This window comes from Pelobates fuscus, chromosome 2, assembly GCF_036172605.1.
Source record: "Pelobates fuscus isolate aPelFus1 chromosome 2, aPelFus1.pri, whole genome shotgun sequence".
NCBI lineage: Eukaryota > Metazoa > Chordata > Amphibia > Anura > Pelobatidae > Pelobates > Pelobates fuscus.
The window spans coordinates 160,611,403-160,627,830 of record NC_086318.1 but is presented as its reverse complement, the minus strand read 5'-3'; the positions used below and the strand labels follow the sequence as shown (position 1 = coordinate 160,627,830).

The 16,428-nt window shown below is 38.2% G+C and overlaps 1 protein-coding gene across 3 annotated transcripts in view; it reads right to left on the bottom strand.

Annotated features, from left to right (window-relative positions):
* Nucleotides 1-16,428, bottom strand: part of MYOM2 (myomesin 2) — a 187,185-nt gene that overhangs the window by 68,916 nt on the left and 101,841 nt on the right. For all 3 annotated transcript variants that reach the window (XM_063442912.1, XM_063442911.1, XM_063442913.1), the window contains 6 exons: nucleotides 15,967-16,141; nucleotides 13,205-13,326; nucleotides 11,075-11,262; nucleotides 8,363-8,489; nucleotides 6,098-6,276; nucleotides 4,380-4,494 (listed from right to left, as the gene is read on the bottom strand). In XM_063442912.1, coding sequence (XP_063298982.1) covers nucleotides 4,380-4,494; nucleotides 6,098-6,276; nucleotides 8,363-8,489; nucleotides 11,075-11,262; nucleotides 13,205-13,326; nucleotides 15,967-16,141 — 906 coding nt within the window. The remainder of the gene's footprint in view (nucleotides 1-4,379; nucleotides 4,495-6,097; nucleotides 6,277-8,362; nucleotides 8,490-11,074; nucleotides 11,263-13,204; nucleotides 13,327-15,966; nucleotides 16,142-16,428) is intronic.

Sequence of the window (16,428 nt, the reverse complement as noted above, 5' to 3'; positions counted from 1 at the left end):
GATACACTGAACCAAATAATTTAAATGATAAATCATGTTATAGATCAACCCTTGCTGTTAACACATTACTACGTGAACCAAAAAAAGATTAACATTTGGAAATTAGATAATGTCTATTTAACATATATTGACAGCATTGTGTGTTTTTTTTATTTATTAATATTCGTCTTGCCTGGATAGCAGCTGCTATTTGCAATAAAGTCAGTCCCTATCCTAGTTAGGGTGTGTGGTGACATTTTGTCATCAAACTAATATGGTGACCAGGGCATGTGACCAAGCTCATGTATGCCTTTCTTACAGGGGGATGAGCTTTACCCTTTGATATGGTGATTTGGTAATTCAATAGCTTTCAGGAAGTCAGGAGAGAGATAACCACGTCCCCCTATCTCCATTCCTGCCTGTTCCTTCTTGGCTGTGCTACTGAGCAGACACGTGAGCAGACATGGGATAATTTGTATCATGGTGAACTGTGATTGGGATCTGGTGACTTTATAAGATTTAGTTGTTATTGTTAGTTAGTTAGTTAGTTAGATTGTTGTTGTTGTTGTTGTTGTTGGTATAGTTAGTAAGATTGTGTGTCATTATTTGTATGTTGTTGTTGTTTTGTCTCTGAATAAATATTTCTTAAAGTAGACGGACCAGAGTTTATATCTGTATATGTACATAATTTAAAGAGTTTGGTAAAATACCAGAGGGTGAATCTATGATACATGCGCCACAATTGGCACACAGTGGCCTCTTTATTGGAATGTGAGCCAAAGGTTCAACATGTTGATACTCAGATTGAACAGGTGCTCCCCTTAGGACACACCAGCAGGGAGGCACAGTATCTGAATCAGAAATATATTATTATATTTAAAAAAAAGACAAACAGTTGAGTGCCTAAGCCTTTTGCAGACCATATCATTATTTCCCTCACATTTCTGGTGCTTTGTAAGGTAATCAGAGTGCAATTGGCAGAATTTACCAGCCTGGGTTATGACTTCGTCACTGAGTGCCAGACCAGAAATTGATATTTTTTGCTCTAAGTAGAGGTGCAAACCATGTGCTCCACCACAAGGGAATTGTTTATTGAGACCATGGATTATTATTAACCCTACTAGACCAGCATCTATTTATTATTAACCCCCACAAATAGGGAACATAGCACACTCTCCACAAAAAGCTAAGCAGGAGAGGGGGAAAAATGACTTTCTATTTTATTTTTTAATGCATTTAAATTAAACAGCCAACACCAATGGCTGACTGACCACTCAGGCAGATCGGTCATGGACCGAGGGCCCGAGGCAGACAGGGGCTCGGCAGGCAGCACAAACATGCTCTGGCTGGGGACATCAGATCACCGATCTCCCCAGCCAGAATCAAACAGAATTGCATTTGCACATATTCCAGTGATAGTTTGCTCCTGCAACCTATTGCTCTCTAAGTTTCCCCCCTTTGCCTCCCCTTCACTACCACCTTCCCAGCCCCTGTGCCCCCTTCACTCATCCCAGCCCCTGTGCCCCCCTTCACCCATCCCATCCCCTGTGCCCCTTTCACCCATCCCAGACTCTGTGCCCGATTCACCCATCCCAGCCCCTGTGCCCCCCTTTATCTATCCCAGACCATATGCCCCCATTTACCATCTGAACCTCTACGCCCCCTTCACCCATCCCAGTCAATATGCCCCTTTAGCCATCTGAGCCCCCTTTCACCCACCACAACCCCTATACCCCTTCACCCACCACAGCCCCTCTACCCACTTTACCATCCCAGACCCCACTCCCAATTCCCCCACTACAGCCCTATCGATCTCATTCCTATCCTTCCCTGTACCCACCACAGCCTCTGTGCCTTCTTGCACAATCCTCAGCCTCTCTCTCCCTGTACCCACCTCACCCCTATGCCTTCCTGCACCCACTACAGCCCTCATCACTCTCATACCTATTCCTCCCTGCACTCACTACAGCCCCTATCCCTCACTGCTCCCACTGCAGCCACTATCCCCCCACCATCCATATGCCCCCTGCACCTACTACAGCCCATATCCCCCCTCATGCACTGCAGCCACTATCCACACTCATACTCATACTCAGCCTCTGTATCTCCCCCACACAGTAGAGCCTCTAGTATCCATACAAACACACACTACATCCCCAGTATCCCCCAGATGTCTACTATAGCCCCTACCCCCCCCACACACACACAGACAACAGCCCCTATCCACACACACTCTGCAACACAACCAGCCCTCTCCACTCACATACGACACTGCAAACAGCTCCATCCACACACGCAAACCCAGAAGGAGCCTCATTGTATGCACATAATCCCACAAACAGCATTCCCACAAATTCAATACCACATGCAGCCTCCCTACACACACATCACAGGATGCATCCCTGGCATGGCAATACTGCATACAGCCTCCTTATACACACAAACACAATTATTACAATTACTTATATAGCACAAACATATTCTGCAGCGCAGTACAATAGGTAAAACAAGACAGACAATGAATTCTAACTCAACATGTTGACATACAGGAACACAAGCAGCATCCCACACATGCAACCACACATGTGTTTGGAGGCTGCTTGTATGGATGAACATGTAGGGGATGCTGCTTGTGATGTCACCAACAAACACAGAGGAGGGGGTTTCTTTGTTTTAAGGGGGGGGGGGGGGTGGGGCGTAAGGCAAGCCAGGAAGGGGTACTCCACTCAAACAATGTTTTATTGAAACACTGTTTTTAGTTGGATTAACCCCTTAAATTACATCTGGCCCTGTTTGGGGGACTCACACAGCCATGCTGGGTAGCGTGCACATATTATCTGTGTGAGAGCTGCACAAAGACCTTGCACCAGGAGGAGGGCCCCTGATCTCCTATTGACCAAGGGCCATATGAGTTGTCAGTCTGGCCCTGGCCACCACATATATAACATGCAGCTTAGCCTCTGTTTTCATGTTTAATTGCCCTTTGAAATACATAAATGGATTTTGAGTATATGTTTGGGCACACAGGCTCAAACATGTTTGCCATCACTGCTCTATCCTATTAATGGAATGCTGACAGAAGACCTGGCAAAAAAGAGACAGTAAGATTTTCTCTCCTAATCTCTTCTCTCAGCATATCCTGTAAGGAAAGAGACTGAATTATAGAAAATAGCCCTATACAGCATTTGCTGTCCTGATGCCCATAGAACAGCTAAGCTAGGTGGAATGGGCCTTGACATAGCTAGGAGGCAGGCATATGGAAATTTAAATCTTGTCAGTTAGTCTAAGGGGGCAAGGCTTAGGGGTGATATAGTGGGCATTTTAGGTGATAAGATGTTTTAATTGAACATTTTCACCTGCTTGTTTCTGGACCACCCTCCCTCCCTAATTTGTTATGGTGGATAGTGTGTTTCAGTTCCCTCCCTCATTTGGTCACAGCAGCGGGGGATGGAGAGAAATTTGGGATTAGGTCGGCTCAGCAGGTGGGATATGTTTTAAGTTCAGGATCAATAGTATGTTTGGATTGGTTTTGGGAGGTTCCGGCTCGTCGGTAGCTTGGAACCTGGGTGTGTAGGAGTATATCGGTATACCCCTACAAGTGTAAATGAATGCCCTTGGTGGCTGTGTTAATTGTTTGTGTATATTGATGTTATATGGTTATATTGATGTATTGAAGTTATTTATGGTGGGGTCATTGTCTGTGGATAAAGTTATATGTAAAATTTAGGTTGTTGTGATGTCATTAAGTGTTGACAATGACCTTTATTTAATTATTAAATACAATTTCAAAATAATTCTAATAAAGCTGTGATCATTTTAACCCAACTTCAAGTGTGTCTGTGTTTTATGGGAATAGTTTTTTTTATAAGGGTTAATGTTATTAATATGCTGCGAGGACGACAATGCGCATGTCATGTAGTGAAACTCTCACAGAATATAAGATAAGGGACTTAAGATAAGGGATTGTTTTCCCTAATTTTAAAAACTCATGTAATAGAAAAGATACATGCTGCTGAAGTATGTATTGGGGGAATAATATATCTGGGTTCTATCTATGTTGTACTTTAGACACTGCACCCAGTTTACAAATTGCTGAACCCACTGATAACAGTTACCCTTTACAGTACCAAGTGAGGTATTCCATAGTGACACTGGATAAACTGTGTCATCTCATAAATGGTAACAATATCAATTTGTGTCTCTTTAAGTTATTTCACTGTGATCTAGATATGGACTATTTTTCATTGTACATGGGGAGATTCACCTATCTTGATGAGAAGAGGCCAATAATTATATTCAAAGAAATGATCCTCCATAACAGAACAAGGTAAATTATCACAATTCACAGTCACAGATGATCACCCAATTGTTAGTTAAACTAAGACTTATTTAATATGTACCTGGTCTAGATTGTACAAGAACTGGTTCTGAAAGATCAGAGGGTTTGCCGATGCCTGACCCATTCACAGCACGGATTTGGAAAACATATGTTTTTCCTTCTTCTAAATCTTTGACCTAGAATGATAAAAATGCCTTTAAGATAAATCAAAGCTGCAAAACTATAGTAATGTAAATATAAGATTACAATGTAAATGTACTTCCTGCTTGAATATCGGACTGTACAGATCTCTGCTCAGATTTTAAAATAATATATTTGCCCACATGTATAAAAAGATTTGTGAATGGGTGTTATATTCTAGTACGAATATTAAGTAAAGCAATAAAATTCTAGTAAACAACTATGTACATACATTGATTATAAAAATGAATATTTTGTGAATTTGTAATTTATGATTAAACAATTTTAGAATAAAATAGCAATAACCTTCTATTGTAGTTTTCCTCTGTCCCAGTTGATTGAATGAGCTTTACATAGTAAATTAGTGAGAGCTCTGCTCTTGAGAAAGGTTACATCTGGGTATAATTATATACACACACCCTACAACCATCCTGATTTCAGCAGCATGGTCGAGATTTTGGGTCCTGTCTTGCCATTCTGGCTTTATTCCTTGGTATCTCATTTTGTTCCAGACTTTGTACCCTGGTGTCCCACTTTTGGGGGCACCAGGGAACTGTCCACAAAATTGTATCAACAGCACATCGTTTTATGCACTCATGCTACATTCGGGGCATTTGAACCCTGCAGAAAGCAGTGAAACAGTGCTACCTGCAAGTCTGGCCCTCAGTGGGCTGACCTTCGGTATTGGCAGGACAAAAAAGAAACAAAGCTCAAGTCAATATTTCTTCACAAATACTATTCAGAAATGGAGACCTGTAATTGATGATAATTAAAATGTTTAGCCTTTCATTTTTTGTTTTGTTTTTAAGGATTATTATATTTTTTTTTTAAGTTCTTGTCATTATTAAAAGGATAGAGGGTAGTCCATTGCTTAAATACAATATAAATGTCTGTTTAGTAAAAAAAAAAAAAAAATATGCATATATTTCATTAGCATATTTTTTCATTGGGGTTATATTTAAAACAGCTTGTAAAAGCTGCAGATCTATTGTCTGCAGCCTTTGCAAGCCCTCTTTTTCTCCCAGTACAGACTTCCCAATGCAGCTCAATTAGAAAGCTTTGCAAGGCATATGCTCTGTGCAACTGCAGTCACTGAACTAAATAACCAGGACGTAACAGGGTCGGTTGTCTGATTGACAGCCAGGGTGGTGTAACATGGTTTATTTATAAAAGTGCCAATTTCTACCAAAATCTGCAGTTCTTGTAAAATAAAAAAGAGGACACATTTTTCACACATGATGCACTTCAGAAAGTTAAAGTGCTTTAGGTGTTTGGAGTGTTCCTTTAAAGTAAATTTGGTTGTTTTCAATAGTTTTAATAGTGCTAAGTATATTTGAGGAACTAATTACATTTCCAGATTTTTTCAAGGGTGTAAATTACAGTTTTTGAATAAATTGTGTCTCTTTTATTTATATACAAAAAATTACAATTTTCATGTTTCCATTAAAAGTTCATGTTTTTATTAATGTGTTATAAAAAATAAAAAAATTTGCATGAGGAATAAATAGGAGTTTAAACCAAATTCTAATTCTAAGATATCTAGATCTCTGGTATCATAGCACACAATTTATATTCCCAGTAGTGTTAAAAATATAATACCTTTAGGTAACGGTTTGATGTAGCAGTCTCATTTACTCTCAAGAAGTGTTCTGCATTTAATTCTCTGTATTCAACAAAATATCCAGAAATAGGACTGTTGCCAGAATAAACCGGTGCTCTCCAAAGAATAACCAGAGAAGAATCTCTAACTTCACAAAATGTAAGGTCAAACGCAGGTCCTATCAATATAAAACCAGATGTAAACATGTCTTTCAACTATTCAGCATTACAAACATAGTAATAGCAGTACACAATGTGAAAATTGATCACATTCTTCCTAATGCTGACCTAATACTTGATTGATACTATTCTAGATGTACTAGTCTATCGAATGAGTTAATGTTTTGTACTTCCATCCTATCTGTAAACATTCCAAGATTTAAGGGGAAAAAAAGAAACATCTCACTTTACAGAAATTGCACGTTTGATCCTTACACTGATTTTTTAAACAAACATTTGAAGGAAATTCAAATTGATCCAGATTATTTTCTATAAATGCACGGGACATAAATTGAAAATTGGGACTAGTTGAAAAAGCCCAGCCTTTAACTTCCGTCCTCTCGTGGTTTTCCTCTTTTCTCTCCCAAAGCTCATTCAGTGTCTTCTTTTTTAATGATACTTCCTCCCTTCATCCTATTTCGGTTGGAGTCCCCCAAGGCTCTGACCTTGGTCTCCTTCAATTTTATCTTTATACTGCCTCTCTTGGCAAACGTATTACCGCATTTGGATTCCACTACCACCTGTATGCTGATGACACCCAGATATATCTCTCCTCCCCAGACTTCTCCCCTGCTGCCCTGCAACGTGTCACTGCTTGCCTTTCTTCCATCTCTGATGGGATGTCCTCCCACTTTCTGAAACTAAATCTCTCTAAAACTAAGCTCCTTGTCTTTCCTTCTCCTAATACTAATCATCCTCTTTCACTCTCCTTTCAAGTTAGTGGTATCCACATTGGTCCACCATTGCAAGCGTGCTGTCTTGGTGTCATCCTTGATTCTGGCCTCACTTTTGAGCCTCACATCCAGCATGTTACCAAGTCCTCTAGATTCCATCTTATAAACATAGCCCGCATCCGCCCCTTACTTACACAAGATGCTATTAAGGAGATTGTCCATGCTCTAGTAATTTCCTGCATGGATTATTGAAACCCACTCTTAATTGGTCTTCCCAAAAAACGTATTTCCCTGCTACAATCTGTAATGAATGCTGCTGCCAGACTGATTTTCTTCTCTAGTCGGTCCTCTCACACCTCACCCCTCTGTCAGTCCTTACATTGGCTTCATGTATCCTATGGGAGTTAATTTAAAGTGCTAACCCAGACCTAGAAAGCCTTGACCATTTCTAGCCCCTCTTATATCTCTTCCGAAATCCATAGGTATGCACATTCTCGGTCTCTCCACTCTGCCTGTGACCTACTCATGTCCGCTGCTCACACACGTATGGCCAACTCATGCTTGCAGGACTTCTCGCGGGCGGCTCCCTTCCTATGGAATAGCCTTCCTACCGCCATCAGACTCTTCACTAGTCTTCAATCTTTTAAGAAGTGCCTTAAAACACATATCTTTAGGAAAGTTTATGGCCTCCCAGAGTAACCTCTACCTCACATACCTGTCTCTTGCTCTCTCCTAAAGGGCAGCACTCTACTCTCTCCTCCAGCTCTGTTTCACTCCCACCTTATTTGATTGATATTTCCTGTCCTAATGTGTTGTACACCCCATCTCCTATAGACTGTTTGAGCAAGGTCAAACTTCAACCTATCGTTCCTGTAAATTTTCTTGCAATTGTCCTATTTATAGTTAAATCCACCCCTCTTATAATAATGTAAAGCGCTACAGAATCTGTTGGCGCTATATAAATGGCAAAAATAATAATAATCATAATAGTCTTTAGCATTACAGCTAAATAGCTAATTCTAGGCTCATTGTGTTTGTGTAGAAGCTTTTCATCAGTTATTTTAACAGGTATTGAAAGTTTCTATTTATATTACTACATTTTAACTATTATGAACTTTGCAAATAAAAATAATATAGGAATAGTACTATGGGTAATGAATTCATGAAAAAATTAAAAATGTGGGGAAAATAATCCAACTTGGGTACTTTTGCCTATTTTGCACTGTATTTGTTTTTTGCTTTATCTTGCTACAATGAATAATCCCTTAAGTGTAATTTTCTGTTATTTTTATTTTTTTCAGAAAGGAATTGCTGCAGCCAGTAACCAAGTAACATTAAATAAAGAATCACAGTTAAGCAGCAAATACATTACCTGGCTCTGCCATTGTCCATGCTTCGCATTTAAAGTGTTCACTTGGATCAGATGCAAGCCCAAGGCCAGCAAGGTTAGATGCAGAAATTTTGAATTCATAAAAAGCGCCTTCGTCTAGATTTTCAACCTATAGAAATAAAAACGTGTAAATCACCCAAATTCATCATAACTACATTAGAGCAGTTCTGTCACGTTTGGGCTTTTCATAAAGAATGGAAATCTTTAAAGAAAGCTCTTTTAGACTGTGTTGAATCTTTGAAAATTCCTATGCAATCAAGGTAAATATAAGACAAAGTAGGAACTGTTTTGCCACATGTAATTGCAAATCTTCAGCAGTCTTAGGCAAAAATGCAGAGTTCCGATGCCATTTCCCATCAGCCATCTGTCACAACAATTTATGGGAACAGACATCCTTTTGTACGATGTGCAGCAGATGCATACAGCACCTTACTCTGCTCCCCCCTACTCCCTCTCCATACTCTCTCTTTGACACCCAGTACAGAGATGTGTTAGTTGCAATTTCTATCAGAGCTGCTTATTATGGTATGCCTGTTTGGAATAGTGTAATAAATCTGCACTACAAAGATAATCATTCTCCAGATATCTTTTTTTTTTTCCCATTAAGTTCTTTTGACTGTGTTACTGCTATTCTGTTAGAATTTTCAGCATTTCTGATACTATCTATGATATAGCCCATGATCTTGCAGGATCTGCCATAGACACTGTTTTGTATTCTCACATATGTGACATTGGCTCCTGACAAGTGAAGTTACTAGAAGCCAAATAAATATAGCAACAAGTAAATGGTGGAACATAGGGGAGCAACGTAAGGTGAATGTATCTCCTTATCTCCTTCCCCCATGTCCAACTCCACACATGTGGGCAACTTGATATTGTAAGATGCAGAAAAATATTACATTTATATAAAAAATAGAATTCTGTGTACAGTGAAAGGATTACAGGTTCTGATAAGGCTGATAAGGCAAAATTACAATTCTTTTTTAAAGTAATTGTTAACCAGGATTTTATATCAAAGTTTTTGCTAACTAATGTTTTATGTCAAATCATTGTTAATTGCAAACAAATTCCCATTCTAGAATTATTCGGAAATGTCACCATGCCATTTCAGATCTGTTCTTTCCCACACAATACACCGAAAGTAGTTTGCCATCAACCACTTTTTTGCAAGTCTGTCTTTTCATTTTCCTGTAATCTTTTATTTATGCAATCATTTCCTGTGAGAAATTGTATCAAAAATGTCTCCAAAATCTGATAGCTCACAACCACAGCAGCATCCTAGTTTCCTATCACTAATATGTAGACATTTGCTGAAGGGTATCCTACAAATAGTAAGCACCAGACTAAGTTACGTTGTAACTATTTTCAATGTAGTTTTTCCATTTACAGACATATTAACCATTTCACAATTTCATAAATAAACTAGAAAAGCTACAATTTCTGGGGAAATTGTGTGAAGTGTTCTTGCCTCCACCAGTAGTCTACAACTGGAGTGGCCGGAGTAACAGTTATTATTTATATAGCACATTTAATTGCAACGTTGTTGCCCAAAGTGCTTCACAGTTACATTAAAACATACATTTATAAAAACATTAGCAGGTGTACAAAAGGCCCTGTCTATGACATCACTTGCTGCTGCAGCCTGGCACAGGTCAGAGTATTTTGGCGGTTGCCATTTCAAACGGTCGTATTTTAAAAACTATACATCCTACAGCGAAGAGCTTTATATTGTGAGAATCACAAGACCCAGACCTACATTGATGCATGGTATGTCTCTGAAGTATTAATAATGAAGGCACAGTCACAGTTTAGAAATTGCCCTTCAAGTTTGAACTGGCTAGAGTGACGTTTCAATGAATGTCAATGGACGGCGTGAGTTGCAAACAAACGGTCATATTGTGAAAACTATCAGGACTATGGCATAGCCGTGGACATTTCTAGTGGCAGCAGGCATAGCTGAACATTTTGAGATACGATTTGTGTAGGTGGGCTTGAAAATGAGGGAGTGGTGGCAGTTAGAAATCATGTCCTGATTTTTCAGCTTTTGCCAGCTCCCACTCTAGAGCTCCCACTCTAGTTTTGAACATTTTCCCATTCATTCCTATGGGACCAATTTTGCCACAAGAACGACGATATTCCGTGAACCATTCGGCGAAATGTTCCACAAAGTAATAGCAATCCAATCGGGAACAATCCGCACGTTTCGGTATATTTCTGTCTATGTAGTGTAAAAACTGTGGGAGGAGTTAGGGTGGCAAATTTGGCTATAATAATAATAATATATATGTGAGATAACATTAAGTGGTCTTGCTATGCAAGAACACTTAAATAGAGCATAGAAAATGGTTAGTTTACATTGCTTATCGACACTTTCTATAAATAACACATACTTTGTAGCGCATCAAGACCACTTATGAAGCTATTCTCTACATTTGATCATTTTCATTTGATCAAGGTACAATCTTGTAAAATATGCCTTATATATTACCACTATTTTCCTTTTCTTTCTATAAACATAAATGTTGAATTAATTATAATTAAGTCATTATCAAAATTAATTGTGGCACTCAAGACAAAATATATAATTGACACTCCAGTGCCTTACAGCAATTTGTTTCACTCTCTCGAAGTTGCCAAAATAATTAAATGCATGATTAATTTTCAAAGTATAAAAGAGTATATATCGGCACTAACCTTGTAAATTCTTTCTTGGACTTGGCTGGAATTCACTTCATGCCAGTTAAGGTGATTAGCCTCACGCTTATCAATGTAGTATCCGCTAATTGCAGATCCACCAGTAAATTTGGGCAATTTCCAGCCCAAAGTCATTGATTGACCATCACAGTTCAAAAGGGTAATCCCATAGGGATGAGATGGAGTTGCTACAAAAAGGCAGGAACATTTTATTTTCTTATAGTTATTAGGTTAGTAGGTATGTTGACTTTCATAATAGTAGGAAAAGGTAGCCGGACTCGTGATATCAGTATTTGGTTTGATGTGTTATAGCTGTAATAACAATAGTCAAAAAAAGAAACAATATTTCCAAAAGTGGGGATTTAACCCTTGTTATCACAAGAGAGGTATGCAAATAAATGATAATACTGTTCTTGGCAACTAAAGAGGTAAAACAAGAACAACCTGAGATGAGATTAATATATACAAATAATCTATTCTGTAAAATTTGGAATCCTCAAATATTATTAAATGTCTAGATTATGTTTTTGACATATAGAGAAGTAATTTCATTTCCAGGGGCAAAATTATTGAAAGTGAACAAGTACAATTAAAAAAAGTAATTCAAATACGTAAAGCAATACACGCTGACAATTAACACAGATAGTTCCAAAGACATAATGAGATTTTTAATGGAAAACAAATGATTATGTTTATTGAAATACCAATTATATGACTTAATTTGTCCATTCTCATTCAGTCTTAGAAACATTGTAAGGATTTAATGATAGAAAAATAATAAGGTACACGAACATAGATTAATTCAAGGTGTTGCTTCTGTGGTTTGTGATGTTAGCTTGATAAAGAACAGAAAAGTCAATAAAGGGTGAATTGTGAATGTGAAAACATATCTCAGGATCACCTACCATAAGGTATGCCTCCTCCTAAAATCATTAAATTAGAAAACATTTTATCTTAAGCAGCTTTTAGAAAATGTAACTGCATATATGCAACATGTATAGCAATTAAGGGTGCTACATGGCTACAGTTAGTTAAAAGTTAAAGGACAACTATAGTGCCCTGAGTATACATACTCGTTTTCCTGGCACTATAGTCCCCTGAGGGTGCCCCCACCCTCAGGGGCCCCCTCCCGCCCGGCTCTGGAAAGGGGAAAAGGGGTAAAACTTATCTTTTTCCAGCGCTGGGTGGGGAGCTCTCTGCCTCCGATCCCTCCGTTCCGTCCCGTCGGCGAATGCGCACGCGCGGCAAGAGCTGCGCGCACATTCAGCCGGTCGCATAGGAAAGCATTTACAATGCTTTCCTATGGACGCTTGCGTGCTCTCACTGTGATTTTCATTTTAGCACTAACACGTTAATTGTTTAGTTTTAACACTGTTTTTAATTGCTTTCATGACTTATTTTTGTATACTCACTATGCTCTTACTAGGATTTAATTTAACACCTTTTATTTTTAACACTAGTACTATTTAATTTGTCCCCCACATTTTAGCTTAGGACCCACCGATATTGGGGTACTTTGAAAGTAGTGGTGGGCTTAACAACATATAGCCATATGGTGGAACCAAATCCCCATATTTATTCTTAGATAGGCATTTTAGTAGCCTTCTTTGTGTTATATTTTTTGTAGTCTGAGTGCGCCGCAACTATTTATTTTCATATATATATATATATATATATATATATATATATATATATATATATATATATATATATATAAAGAGAGAGAGAGAGAGAGTTAATACATTGCTAAATACAAATACAAACACCAGTCAAGCCATAAGACTTGCTTTTTCCAAAGAAATCTCACTTTAACAGTTCTCTCACTACTGCAAGGGATTCTGGGTAGGTTTATGCAAATGAGCTCAAATGGTGTTTGTATATATATATATATATATATATATATATATATATATATATATATTGGAAATATACCTACCAGATGGTGTTTTTGTGTTTCACCTGCTCTTCAACTATTGAAAATAACTTTTTACTTTTTAACTTCAGTAATGTGGGGCAAAGGGATTTTAGGTCTCCGTTTCAATCCCAGAACGACTGCAGTGCAGTGATTATAATATATCTACTGACTGGGAAGGCTTAACAAACACAACTAATTTGCTATCGGATACTTACTCAAAGCAGCTTTAACTATTATTGCTTCAGATTCCTGAGAATTTTCACTGACTCCAACAGCATTGACAGCCTTTGCACGGAAAATGTAATTTTCTCCAGTTGTTAAACCATGAACCACAAATCTGAGGAATCCAATGAACAATATTATCAGAGAAGTACAAGTGCCATATGCATTTTATTTGGCATTGTTACCTGATATGAAAACCTCACTCTCTTTTCAGCAGTAAGTTTTAAAATGGTGATAAATAAGTTAACTAACCTCTTGGAGGTAGGAAATACCTTGCATGTTTTGCAGTAAACTAAAAACGAACAACAACAACAAAAAACTGTAACCACGTTTAATTCCCAGAAATGAAGTTAATTATATGATCAGGATATCCTATAACAATTCTCCATGAAAACATAAAAAAAATTAGATCTTAAAGGGAAATGTCAGGTACTTGGACAACTTACATAATATGCATGACGGGTATTTTAAAGCTTTTCCATAAAAAACACACGTTCTGTAGGTAAAGGCTGCTGAATCTTGCTTTTTTGTCAGATTCTATTTGCAGAGGAAATGCTGAAGGCAAATATAATACTACATAACAGGCCTGTTTGTGGGGGAAGACGAACCAGACTGCTGCTGGGGTAACTCACGCAGTATGAAAAGCTCTGATCAACTTGAAATAACGATGCTAAGTAACAGTGTGTGGAATGAGCGCAGGAGATATTATGTTACATCATATGGTATCTCCCTAATGTTTAAACCCATCTTTTATATCAGTATTGAAACTGAATAAAGAATAGCACAGGAGAGATAGAGCACTGAATGCTTGACTATACTACTGTAACCAAGGTATGAGAAAGGGATGGAAGTATCGATGGTAAAAATGGAAAGGAGGGTCTGCCTAATTTTTTGTAAGCTTGCCTGTTCACTGATCTATTTATCTAACTGCCTAGGTGCCTCATGTTTTGTGTTGTGGAGTGTAACGGATCGCCTGGCACCCCGACTGTGTACCTCCGTTGAAAGATGCTCCTAGCGCTTCCAGAGGACTCCAAGCACTCCACCAGACACCATAAGCACCGCAGGCTGCAGCTATCTCCCTTCAGAACGAAGCAGGAACAAGCTCTTACAAGAGCTCAGTGATTATAGCAAGGGAATATGCCTAGCATAGCAATCCCTTGTAGCAGATTCCCCCAATAAGAGACAGGACTCAAGTTGAGGGTAAAAATAGAACTCTCTGGCTGCTAGCTTGCAGCCCTTTTTATTAGGTGCTCCCATGAAGGGGAGGGACACACACAGTAACGTACATTAACCAATCACACAATAGTTACATCCCACACATAGCCCTCCCCTCTACCTGTAAACTAATTATCTGTACACACAGGAAATACAATTATCCTAGGTAGGGAAAATACAGTTTTTACACAACATTCATAACTCCCAAAATATACATCACATTCGCATAAAAATACATATACACAATCAATACTCAAAAATCATACGAATTGGACCAGGGGTTCAAAAGTTAGTACAAATGTGCATTTGACCTTCTGGAAGCATGGTTTTTAGAAGCTCAAACTAGTTCCTCAGAATCCTCTATCCTGGAGACAATGGAGAAGCTGATTTAATTATATCCAGGGACAAACACAGCCTCCATTAAGCACATGTTAAGACATAAAAATACATAACTCCTGTTATACTAAACAGAACCCCCACATTCAACCCATCCCCAGATGGCTTGGATCTGAGCGCTCAACATATCCAAACAGCGTTTAGATGCCACAAACACAGTTCAAACGCCATGGGGTTTAAGTTTCGTATGGGCTGATGAGAGGGCCCATAATCCTGGGGCAGCCCAATAACCCACAGTATGCCCAAATACCGTGCATAAAGGGCCAAATCGCCCAGGGACCGTAGTCACAGGGTAAGAGGCGGGCAAGCAGCCCCCTCCAAACCACAGTGGCGAAGTGGCTTTCGCTACATGGAGTATGTGAGAAGAAAGAAAGAAAGAAAGAAAGAAAGAAAGAAAGAAAGAAAGAGGATCTAAATGTCTTTTGAACTTAGGGGAAGCAGCAAATGTGAGAAAAACTCAATTGTATTAACAAGACATGTCATTAATTGCTGAACCAGAAGAGTGCAAAAATTATAATTGAAATATCATGTAGCTGTATCCTAACCCTCAATCATTTGTATTCCCGTCAATCTTCTTTTTTTTTTTTTGGTGCCACTCATGGAACTCTGAGTGACTTATCAAACAAAACTGTTTGTTAACTGTCTATTTTGTTTATTTTGTTATTTAGTCATATAGCCATTCGTAGTTAAGGAATTCAGACTACCCACCAATCACCCAAATTTGGATGAATCACAATTATTTTTAAACCGAATGCTCAAGTCTAATTATACCAGTCAAATTGTAAAAACTTGAATCCATTTTAATTTTGTAAGCTGGATTTTGGAAATCCTTTAATAAATTACTTTAAAAGTATTAAGCATGATTCATGAAATGAATAGAGGTTTCTGTTAACAGAATAACTGGTCCACATCACCATAGTAGGACATATGTTTTGTCTGTTGAACCACACAGTGAGTAGCCAGTTTTGACAATAAGCCTGCAACACAACTAGTACTGAAAGATCATTTGACTAGTGATATATCCTCGTTCATTGGTCAGAGACACAATTGTCAAAATTTCAGATCTTCCCGTTTAGGGCTTCAACAATCACTGACATATACAAGATGTAGTTATTTTAGACTAGTGCAGAGAAAAAGACCATACCTGTTGTATTTAATAGGTTTGTGGTTACATGGTTCCCAATGATTAGATCCCACAACAGATGAATCAATATAATATCCCATTAATTCTTCCTCTACTTTGGCCTTATCAAACTGTACGACAACTGATGTTCTAGTGTTTCGGGATGCCAAGATACGACCAGGAGCAGATGGCACAGCTATAAAGAAAGTAAGCATATAAATTTGGAGTATGTGAGCATACGCATATAAAACATCCAGGCAAATAAATCAATAAAAAAAGTGTACTAAAATTGTTCATAGTTATACATCATTAGAATATACATACTTGAAAATGAGAGAAATCTCAATGTATCCATCCTGGTAAAATATTTTATAAATAAATAATCAGAAGTGCTGCACAACACGGGCTAAATATAACATATTGCTTATGTTGGGCATACTATACTTATTTGTACAACAAATCAGTGATAAAAGAACCAAATTA